Below are 12,950 nucleotides of genomic sequence, written 5' to 3' on the forward strand. Positions count from 1 at the left end.
TCTGTTCTGTGTTGTGATTGGTTTGGGGAGGTCACGTGATGTGAAAGGAGAGGAAGTTGTGTAAAAAAGAAGAGGAGTGATCAACGATTCATCTGCATCCTCTTTCCTTCTTAAACTAAGAGTGATCCAACCACCTTAAATCGAACCCTCACGCTTACAGTACCATTGGAAGGTTGTGTGATGGTGGGTTTGTCTGATGAGAAACAGAGAGGACACTGTGGGACAGTATTCATGTGTTTTAAACAGGGGTTCAGATAAAACAGTGCTGCAGAAATCTCTGACGGATTAGTTGTAGTCAGTCATGTGTGCAGAGATAAACACTTCACAGCACAGCAGTGGCGTGGCATTAGAATTCTGGATTTACAGAGCTGGAAAAGCAGAGATTATCACCGAGTGTTTTACCATCGGTACCTCCTCTCGAGATTATTACAAGAACAAAGATGGGCCATATTTTCAGTCAATTTCAGAGAATCAAATTACATTTGCCTGGCTAGGCAAAGCTGGGTAGCAAAGCTGGCTAGGTAAAACCGGCTAGGCAAAGCTGGCTAGGTAAAACCGGCTAGGCAACGCTGGCTAGGTAAAACCGGCTAGGCAACGCTGGCTAGGTAAAACCAGCTAGGCAAAGCTGGGTAGGTAAAAGTAGCTAGGTAATGCTGGCAAACTAGATAGATAGATAGACACGTTATTGATCCAAAAGAAACATTAAATAATATTAACTAGCCAGGCAAACTGACATTAGTTGACTAAAAAAACATTCTAATACACTACAGGAAGCGTAGGGGGTGATACGGCTCCTACTGTTTCATTTTAAAAGTTCTATAATGTTCATATGATCCACACAGTCGCTCTGACAGACTGTAATACACTACAGGAAGCGTAGGGGGCGATACGGCTTCTACTGTTTCATTTAAAAAGCTCTATAATGTTCATATGATCCACACAGTCGCTCTGACAGACGGTAATACACTACAGGAAGCGTAGGGGGCGATACGGCTTCTACTGCTTCATTTAAAAAGCTCTATAATGTTCATATGATCCACACAGTCGCTCTGACAGACTGTAATACACTACAGGAAGCGTAGGGGGCGATACGGCTTCTACTGTTTCATTTTAAAAGCTATGTTCATATGATCCACACAGTCACTCTGACAGACTGTAATACACTACAGGAAGCGTAGGGGGCGATACGGCTTCTACTGTTTCATTTTAAAAGCTCTATAATGTTCATATGATCCACACAGTCGCTCTGACAGACTGTAATACACTACAGGAGGCGTAGGGGGCGATACGGCTTCTACTGTTTCATTTAAAAAGCTCTATAATGTTCATATGATCCACACAGTCGCTCTGACAGACTGTAATACACTACAGGAAGCGTAGGGGGCGATACGGCTTCTACTGTTTCATTTAAAAAGCTCTATAATGTTCATATGATCCACACAGTCGCTCTGACAGACTGTAATACACTACAGGAAGCGTAGGGGGCGATACGGCTTCTACTGTTTCATTTAAAAAGCTCTATAATGTTCATATGATCCACACAGTCGCTCTGACAGACTGTAATACACTACAGGAAGCGTAGGGGGCGATACGGCTTCTACTGTTTCATTTAAAAAGCTCTATAATGTTCATATGATCCACACAGTCGCTCTGACAGACTGTAATACACTACAGGAAGCGTAGGGGGCGATACGGCTTCTACTGTTTCATTTAAAAAGCTCTATAATGTTCAGATGATCCACACAGTCACTCTGACAGACTGTAATACACTACAGGAAGCGTAGGGGGCGATACGGCTTCTACTGTTTCATTTTAAAAGCTCTATAATGTTCATATGATCCACACAGTCGCTCTGACAGACTGTAATACACTACAGGAGGCGTAGGGGCGATACGGCTTCTACTGCTTCATTTTAAAAGCTCTATAATGTTCATATGATCCACACAGTTGCTCTGACAGACTGTAATACACTACAGGAGGCGTAGGGGGCGATACGGCTTCTACTGTTTCATTTAAAAAGCTCTATAATGTTCATATGATCCACACAGTCGCTCTGACAGACTGGAATACACTACAGGAAGCGTAGGGGGCGATACAGCTTCTACTGTTTCAATTCAAAAGCTCTATAATGTTCATATGATCCACACAGTCACTCTGACAGACTGTAATACACTACAGGAAGCGTAGGGGGCGATACGGCTTCTACTGTTTCATTTAAAAAGCTCTATAATGTTCATATGATCCACACAGTCGCTCTGACAGACTGTAATACACTACAGGAAGCGTAGGGGGCGATACGGCTTCTACTGTTTCATTTAAAAAGCTCTATAATGTTCATATGATCCACACAGTCGCTCTGACAGACTGTAATACACTACAGGAAGCGTAGGGGGCGATACAGCTTCTACTGTTTCAATTCAAAAGCTCTATAATGTTCATATGATCCACACAGTCACTCTGACAGACTGTAATACACTACAGGAAGCGTAGGGGGCGATACGGCTTCTACTGTTTCATTTAAAAAGCTCTATAATGTTCATATGATCCACACAGTCGCTCTGACAGACTGTAATACACTACAGGAAGCGTAGGGGGCGATACGGCTTCTACTGTTTCATTTAAAAAGCTCTATAATGTTCAGATGATCCACACAGTCACTCTGACAGACTGTAATACACTACAGGAAGCGTAGGGGGCGATACGGCTTCTACTGCTTCATTTTAAAAGCTCTATAATGTTCATATGATCCACACAGTTGCTCTGACAGACTGTAATACACTACAGGAGGCGTAGGGGGCGATACGGCTTCTACTGTTTCATTTAAAAAGCTCTATAATGTTCATATGATCCACACAGTCGCTCTGACAGACTGGAATACACTACAGGAAGCGTAGGGGGCGATACGGCTTCTACTGTTTCATTTAAAAAGCTCTATAATGTTCATATGATCCACACAGTCGCTCTGACAGACTGTAATACACTACAGGAAGCGTAGGGGGCGATACAGCTTCTACTGTTTCAATTCAAAAGCTCTATAATGTTCATATGATCCACACAGTCACTCTGACAGACTGTAATACACTACAGGAAGCGTAGGGGGCGATACGGCTTCTACTGTTTCATTTAAAAAGCTCTATAATGTTCATTTGATCCACACAGTCGCTCTGACAGACTGTAATACACTACAGGAAGCGTAGGGGGCGATACGGCTTCTACTGTTTCATTTAAAAAGCTCTATAATGTTCATATGATCCACACAGTCGCTCTGACAGACTGTAAGACACTACAGGAAGCGTAGGGGGCGATACGGCTTCTACTGTTTCATTTAAAAAGCTCTATAATGTTCATATGATCCACGCAGTCGCTCTGACAGACTGTAATACACTACAGGAAGCGTAGGGGGCGATACGGCTTCTACTATTTCATTTAAAAAGCTCTATAATGTTCATATGATCCACACAGTCACTCTGACAGACTGTAATACACTACAGGAAACGTAGGGCGCGATACGGCTTCTACTGTTTCATTTAAAAAGCTCTATAATGTTCATATGATCCACACAGTCGCTCTGACAGACTGTAATACACTACAGGAAGCGTAGGGGGCGATACGGCTTCTACTGTTTCAATTCAAAAGCTCTATAATGTTCATATGATCCACACAGTCACTCTGACAGACTGTAATACACTACAGGAAGCGTAGGGGGCGATACGGCTTCTACTGTTTCATTTAAAAAGCTCTATAATGTTCATATGATCCACACAGTCGCTCTGACAGACTGTACTACTCTACAGGAAGCGTAGGGGGCGATACGGCTTCTACTATTTCATTTAAAAAGCTCTATAATGTTCATATGATCCACACAGTCGCTCTGACAGACTGTAATACACTACAGGAAGCGTAGGGGGCGATACAGCTTCTACTGTTTCATTTAAAAAGCTCTATAATGTTCATATGATCCACACAGTCGCTCTGACAGACTGTAATACACTACAGGAAGCGTAGGGGGCGATACGGCTTCTACTGTTTCATTTAAAAAGCTCTGTAATGTTCATATGATCCACACAGTCGCTCTGACAGACTGTAATACACTACAGGAAGCGTAGGGGGCGATATGGCTTCTACTGTTTCATTTAAAAAGCTCTATAATGATCATATGATCCACACAGTCACTCTGACAGACTGTAATACACTACAGGAAGCGTAGGGGGGCGATACGGCTTCTACTGTTTCATTTAAAAAGCTCTATAATGTTCATATGATCCACACAGTCGCTCGGACAGACTGTAATACACTACAGGAAGCGTAGGGGGCGATACGGCTTCTACTGTTTCATTTAAAAAGCTCTATAATGTTCATATGATCCACACAGTCGCTCTGACAGACTGTAATACACTACAGGAAGCGTAGGGGGCGATACAGCTTCTACTGTTTCAATTCAAAAGCTCTATAATGTTCATATGATCCACACAGTCACTCTGACAGACTGTAATACACTACAGGAAGCGTAGGGGGGCGATACGGCTTCTACTGTTTCATTTAAAAAGCTCTATAATGTTCATATGATCCACACAGTCGCTCTGACAGACTGTAATACACTACAGGAAGCGTAGGGGGCGATACGGCTTCTACTGTTTCATTTAAAAAGCTCTATAATGTTCAGATGATCCACACAGTCACTCTGACAGACTGTAATACACTACAGGAAGCGTAGGGGGCGATACGGCTTCTACTGTTTCATTTAAAAAGCTCTATAATGTTCATATGATCCACACAGTCGCTCTGACAGACTGTAATACACTACAGGAGGCGTAGGGGGCGATACGGCTTCTACTGCTTCATTTTAAAAGCTCTATAATGTTCATATGATCCACACAGTCGCTCTGACAGACTGTAATACACTACAGGAAGCGTAGGGGGCGATACGGCTTCTACTGTTTCATTTAAAAAGCTCTATAATGTTCAGATGATCCACACAGTCACTCTGACAGACTGTAATACACTACAGGAAGCGTAGGGGGCGATACGGCTTCTACTGTTTCATTTTAAAAGCTCTATAATGTTCATATGATCCACACAGTCGCTCTGACAGACTGTAATACACTACAGGAGGCGTAGGGGGCGATACGGCTTCTACTGCTTCATTTTAAAAGCTCTATAATGTTCATATGATCCACACAGTTGCTCTGACAGACTGTAATACACTACAGGAGGCGTAGGGGGCGATACGGCTTCTACTGTTTCATTTAAAAAGCTCTATAATGTTCATATGATCCACACAGTCGCTCTGACAGACTGGAATACACTACAGGAAGCGTAGGGGGCGATACAGCTTCTACTGTTTCAATTCAAAAGCTCTATAATGTTCATATGATCCACACAGTCACTCTGACAGACTGTAATACACTACAGGAAGCGTAGGGGGCGATACGGCTTCTACTGTTTCATTTAAAAAGCTCTATAATGTTCATATGATCCACACAGTCGCTCTGACAGACTGTAATACACTACAGGAAGCGTAGGGGGCGATACGGCTTCTACTGTTTCATTTAAAAAGCTCTATAATGTTCATATGATCCACACAGTCGCTCTGACAGACTGTAATACACTACAGGAAGCGTAGGGGGCGATACAGCTTCTACTGTTTCAATTCAAAAGCTCTATAATGTTCATATGATTCACAAAGTCACTCTGACAGACTGTAATACACTACAGGAAGCGTAGGGGGCGATACGGCTTCTACTGTTTCATTTAAAAAGCTCTATAATGTTCATATGATCCACACAGTCGCTCTGACAGACTGTAATACACTACAGGAAGCGTAGGGGGCGATACGGCTTCTACTGTTTCATTTAAAAAGCTCTATAATGTTCAGATGATCCACACAGTCACTCTGACCGACTGTAATACACTACAGGAAGCGTAGGGGGCGATACGGCTTCTACTGTTTCATTTAAAAAGCTCTATAATGTTCATATGATCCACACAGTCGCTCTGACAGACTGTAATACACTACAGGAGGCGTAGGGGGCGATACGGCTTCTACTGCTTCATTTTAAAAGCTCTATAATGTTCATATGATCCACACAGTTGCTCTGACAGACTGTAATACACTACAGGAGGCGTAGGGGGCGATACGGCTTCTACTGTTTCATTTAAAAAGCTCTATAATGTTCATATGATCCACACAGTCGCTCTGACAGACTGGAATACACTACAGGAAGCGTAGGGGGCGATACGGCTTCTACTGTTTCATTTAAAAAGCTCTATAATGTTCATATGATCCACACAGTCGCTCTGACAGACTGTAATACACTACAGGAAGCGTAGGGGGCGATACAGCTTCTACTGTTTCAATTCAAAAGCTCTATAATGTTCATATGATCCACACAGTCACTCTGACAGACTGTAATACACTACAGGAAGCGTAGGGGGCGATACGGCTTCTACTGTTTCATTTAAAAAGCTCTATAATGTTCATTTGATCCACACAGTCGCTCTGACAGACTGTAATACACTACAGGAAGCGTAGGGGGCGATACGGCTTCTACTGTTTCATTTAAAAAGCTCTATAATGTTCATATGATCCACACAGTCGCTCTGACAGACTGTAAGACACTACAGGAAGCGTAGGGGGCGATACGGCTTCTACTGTTTCATTTAAAAAGCTCTATAATGTTCATATGATCCACGCAGTCGCTCTGACAGACTGTAATACACTACAGGAAGCGTAGGGGGCGATACGGCTTCTACTATTTCATTTAAAAAGCTCTATAATGTTCATATGATCCACACAGTCACTCTGACAGACTGTAATACACTACAGGAAACGTAGGGCGCGATACGGCTTCTACTGTTTCATTTAAAAAGCTCTATAATGTTCATATGATCCACACAGTCGCTCTGACAGACTGTAATACACTACAGGAAGCGTAGGGGGCGATACGGCTTCTACTGTTTCATTTAAAAAGCTCTATAATGTTCATATGATCCACACAGTCGCTCTGACAGACTGTACTACTCTACAGGAAGCGTAGGGGGCGATACGGCTTCTACTATTTCATTTAAAAAGCTCTATAATGTTCATATGATCCACACAGTCGCTCTGACAGACTGTAATACACTACAGGAAGCGTAGGGGGCGATACGGCTTCTACTGTTTCATTTAAAAAGCTCTATAATGTTCATATGATCCACACAGTCGCTCTGACAGACTGTAATACACTACAGGAAGCGTAGGGGGCGATACGGCTTCTACTGTTTCATTTAAAAAGCTCTGTAATGTTCATATGATCCACACAGTCGCTCTGACAGACTGTAATACACTACAGGAAGCGTAGGGGGCGATATGGCTTCTACTGTTTCATTTAAAAAGCTCTATAATGATCATATGATCCACACAGTCACTCTGACAGACTGTAATACACTACAGGAAGCGTAGGGGGGCGATACGGCTTCTACTGTTTCATTTAAAAAGCTCTATAATGTTCATATGATCCACACAGTCGCTCGGACAGACTGTAATACACTACAGGAAGCGTAGGGGGCGATACGGCTTCTACTGTTTCATTTAAAAAGCTCTATAATGTTCATATGATCCACACAGTCGCTCTGACAGACTGTAATACACTACAGGAAGCGTAGGGGGCGATACAGCTTCTACTGTTTCAATTCAAAAGCTCTATAATGTTCATATGATCCACACAGTCACTCTGACAGACTGTAATACACTACAGGAAGCGTAGGGGGGCGATACGGCTTCTACTGTTTCATTTAAAAAGCTCTATAATGTTCATATGATCCACACAGTCGCTCTGACAGACTGTAATACACTACAGGAAGCGTAGGGGGCGATACGGCTTCTACTGTTTCATTTAAAAAGCTCTATAATGTTCAGATGATCCACACAGTCACTCTGACAGACTGTAATACACTACAGGAAGCGTAGGGGGCGATACGGCTTCTACTGTTTCATTTAAAAAGCTCTATAATGTTCATATGATCCACACAGTCGCTCTGACAGACTGTAATACACTACAGGAGGCGTAGGGGGCGATACGGCTTCTACTGCTTCATTTTAAAAGCTCTATAATGTTCATATGATCCACACAGTCGCTCTGACAGACTGTAATACACTACAGGAAGCGTAGGGGGCGATACAGCTTCTACTGTTTCAATTCAAAAGCTCTATAATGTTCATATGATCCACACAGTCACTCTGACAGACTGTAATACACTACAGGAAGCGTAGGGGGCGATACGGCTTCTACTGTTTCATTTAAAAAGCTCTATAATGTTCATATGATCCACACAGTCGCTCTGACAGACTGTAATACACTACAGGAAGCGTAGGGGGCGATACGGCTTCTACTGTTTCATTTAAAAAGCTCTATAATGTTCATATGATCCACACAGTCGCTCTGACAGACTGTAATACACTACAGGAAGCGTAGGGGGCGATACGGCTTCTACTGTTTCATTTAAAAAGCTCTATAATGTTCATATGATCCACGCAGTCGCTCTGACAGACTGTAATACACTACAGGAAGCGTAGGGGGCGATACGGCTTCTACTATTTCATTTAAAAAGCTCTATAATGTTCATATGATCCACACAGTCACTCTGACAGACTGTAATACACTACAGGAAACGTAGGGCGCGATACGGCTTCTACTGTTTCATTTAAAAAGCTCTATAATGTTCATATGATCCACACAGTCGCTCTGACAGACTGTAATACACTACAGGAAGCGTAGGGGGCGATACGGCTTCTACTGTTTCATTTAAAAAGCTCTATAATGTTCATATGATCCACACAGTCGCTCTGACAGACTGTAATACTCTACAGGAAGCGTAGGGGGCGATACGGCTTCTACTATTTCATTTAAAAAGCTCTATAATGTTCATATGATCCACACAGTCGCTCTGACAGACTGTAATACACAACAGGAAGCGTAGGGGGCGATACAGCTTCTACTGTTTCATTTAAAAAGCTCTATAATGTTCATATGATCCACACAGTCGCTCTGACAGACTGTAATACACTACAGGAAGCGTAGGGGGCGATACGGCTTCTACTGTTTCATTTATAAAGCTCTGTAATGTTCATATGATCCACACAGTCGCTCTGACAGACTGTAATACACTACAGGAAGCGTAGGGGGCGATATGGCTTCTACTGTTTCATTTAAAAAGCTCTATAATGATCATATGATCCACACAGTCACTCTGACAGACTGTAATACACTACAGGAAGCGTAGGGGGGCGATACGGCTTCTACTGTTTCATTTAAAAAGCTCTATAATGTTCATATGATCCACACAGTCGCTCGGACAGACTGTAATACACTACAGGAAATGTAGGGGGCGATACGGCTTCTACTGTTTCATTTAAAAAGCTCTATAATGTTCATATGATCCACACAGTCGCTCTGACAGACTGTAATACACTACAGGAAGCGCAGGGGGGCGATACGGCTTCTACTGTTTCATTTAAAAAGCTCTATAATGTTCATATGATCCACACATTCGCTCTGACAGACTGTAATACACTACAGGAAGCGCAGGGGGGCGATACGGCTTCTACTGTTTCATTTAAAAAGCTCTATAATGTTCATATGATCCACACATTCGCTCTGACAGACTGTAACACACTACAGGAAGCGTAGGGGGTGATACGGCTTCTACTGTTTCATTTAAAAAGCTCTATAATGTTCATATGATCCACACAGTCGCTCTGACAGACTGTAATACACTACAGGAAGCGTAGGGGGCGATACGGCTTCTACTGCTTCATTTAAAAAGCTCTATAATGTTCATATGATCCACACAGTCGCTCTGACAGACTGTAATACACTACAGGAAGCGTAGGGGGCGATACGGCTTCTACTGTTTCATTTAAAAAGCTCTATAATGTTCATATGATCCACACAGTCGCTCTGACAGACTGTAATACACTACAGGAAGCGTAGGGGGTGATACGGCTTCTACTGTTTCATTTAAAAAGCTCTATAATGTTCATATGATCCACACAGTCGCTCTGACAGACTGTAATACACTACAGGAAGCGTAGGGGGCGATACGGCTTCTACTGTTTCATTTAAAAAGCTCTATAATGTTCATATGATCCACACAGTCGCTCTGACAGACTGTAATACACTACAGGAAGCGTAGGGGGCGATACGGCTTCTACTGTTTCATTTAAAAAGCTCTATAATGTTCATATGATCCACACATTCGCTCTGACAGACTGTAATACACTACAGGAAGCGTAGGGGGCGATACGGCTTCTACTGTTTCATTTAAAAAGCTCTATAATGTTCATATGATCCACACAGTCGCTCTGACAGACTGTAATACACTACAGGAAGCGTAGGGGGCGATGCGGCTTCTACTGTTTCATTTAAAAAGCTCTATAATGTTCAGATGATCCACACAGTCGCTCTGACAGACTGTAATACACTACAGGAAGCGTAGGGGGCGATACGGCTTCTACTGTTTCATTTGAAAAGCTCTATAATGTTCATATGATCCACACATTCGCTCTGACAGACTGTAATACACTACAGGAAGCGTAGGGGGCGATACGGCTTCTACTGTTTCATTTAAAAAGCTCTATAATGTTCATATGATCCACACAGTCGCTCTGACAGACTGTAATACACTACAGGAAGCGTAGGGGGCGATACGGCTTCTACTGTTTCATTTAAAAAGCTCTATAATGTTCATATGATCCACACAGTCACTCTGACAGACTGTAATACACTACAGGAAGTGTAGGGGGCGATATGGCAGCTTTCAGCTTTTCAGCGCTGCAGTACTGAGGAAGCTGAGCAGGTGGGATCACTGTACTCACTGTAAAGGTTCAGATGGACCTTCTGTTTACATTGTTCTGTACTCGGCACTGACAAGTAACAGAACATCTCTCTTCTGTTCATCTCCCACTGTGTCAGACTGGGCGCCCTCCACACCAAACTGGTCTCACTGCCTGTTTGGACAGGATTAATCTGAGACTCCCAGCCCAGAAAGAAATCAGATGAAGGTTTGGATGATATGGAGCAGGTGAGTTCAACAGGTTCTCCGTACTCCACCAGCAGGGACTTATGGGAAACAGTGAGTGTTGAACAGACATCTGTCAATGAATTCATGAAGCACAAAAACACTGTTAAACACAAATTTGTCATAATGTTTACATCCACAACATCAACAAAACAGATGTGATTACAGAGGTATATCAGACTAGTTTGGTATCATGGCTCTACAAAGATGCCACCCAATCGCCAGAAAAACTTTATGAACTTGTTAGGTGTAGTTGCTTTGTAACTGTGTAACGTCATCTTTTGTTTGCCCTTTTTAGACCTTGTAGTTTTTTACCTTGTTCTTTCTATGCTTTGTATGACTGAAACAAAGGGGAAGACATGGGAGGGAGAGAAGAAAATGACATATAAATTCGCATGATGTGGCTTATGTATTGTGAGAGTGCTCTATGGAGATTTAATAGAAGGCTGTCTGTGTTTTCTTCCACCAGTCCTGAACTGTCAATGATCTTCATTCAGTGCTGCTTCTCATTTTATGTTCCGCTCACCAACAGTACTGACAGTAGTGACAATGGGCAGTCCTGCCAACGTGGGACCAATAGAGTTAGAACATTACACGTTACTGATTACCTGTTAAAACATGTATCTGTAACCTAATCTTAAGGATTAGTACATTAATAGCATAATGGTAACTTTACATTACTGTAAATTAAATGTGTCTTTGATGAAATATGTAACTAAATGAAGAAAAATAATTTTGACAAGAATTTAACGTATACACATGCCAAACACAATGTCTGCACTGCTTAGTGAAACAGAATGCTAGATTATAGAGTATATGAGATTAAGTGTATGGAAATAATTTAAACACAGAAGACAGATTTGTGTAACAGTATCATTTGTTAGAATGTGTTCAGAAATCTTGTTTTTCTCTTCGGGAAAAAAGAGCATTTTAAAAGGGCATTTTTAAAAAATCTGTGAATACACTGAGAATAAAAGCTCTAAAAGTAAAACACAGAGGAAGAAGTGGTCAGTGTAGAATGATCCAGTACATTGAGTCAAATGCAATATAGTTTTAAAACTCTGCTCTCTTGGGACTTTTCCTTATTTAATGAAAATCTGTTGTTTAACATGACAAAGTTAAAAGACATGTCTAAGCATTAAAAACATGTATGTATGTAGAACTTTTTAAACGTCAGGCTGTAATGTGCGTCCAGACAGTGAGATAAAACTGATAAAATAATGATATAAAACAAATAACAAATCCAGAAACAGTACAGCTTCATCCAAACAACAGAAACAGAGTACATCAGTTCCAACCTCAAACACTCGGGCACAGACATGTGTCTTCAGCCTTTTTAAACATCTCCTTAGACTCAGCAAGTCTGCTGTCTAAGCATCTGAGCAGATACTGGAAAAGCCCAGACTCCCTTACTTATTCGCTTTGTCCTGGAACCAGTCAAAGCCTTGACTACAGAAGCTCAGAGTCCTAGGATTTAAATATGGCACTAATAGCTAAGAGATCTATTTTAGTTCTGACTAAAAATGATGCCCAATGAACCCTGGCAGTGAAGTTGCTGGCAACATTTTGGAGGCCTAGAACCAGAACTTCTGTTTCCTTCATCTAACAAGGAAAAACATGCCACACTGTTCTTAATAACTTTAATAAGTTCAGTAGGACTTTCCTGCCTACTGAAATCTTTCATCTTTACAGCGAGACACCATGTGTACTCACACCACAATACACTCTCCATGTGTACTCACTACCACAATACACTCTCCATGTGGACTCACACCACAATACACTCCCCATGTGTACTCACACCACAATACACTCTCCATGTGTACTCACCACCACAACACGCATTGCATGCATACTCACGCCACAATACACTCTCCATGTGTACTCACCAC

The 12,950-nt window shown here is 42.0% G+C and overlaps 1 protein-coding gene across 1 annotated transcript in view; it reads right to left on the reverse strand.

Annotated features, from left to right (window-relative positions):
• Nucleotides 1–10,805: 10,805 nt before the first annotated feature.
• LOC119264715 overlaps nt 10,806–12,950 on the reverse strand; it is a 15,426-nt gene continuing 13,281 nt past the window's right edge. The window contains exon 4 of the mRNA XM_037543362.1: nt 10,806–11,099. Within this exon, the coding sequence (XP_037399259.1) occupies nt 10,806–11,099 (294 nt within the window). The remainder of the gene's footprint in view (nt 11,100–12,950) is intronic.

Source organism: Pygocentrus nattereri, chromosome 12, assembly GCF_015220715.1.
Source record: "Pygocentrus nattereri isolate fPygNat1 chromosome 12, fPygNat1.pri, whole genome shotgun sequence".
Lineage (NCBI taxonomy): Eukaryota > Metazoa > Chordata > Actinopteri > Characiformes > Serrasalmidae > Pygocentrus > Pygocentrus nattereri.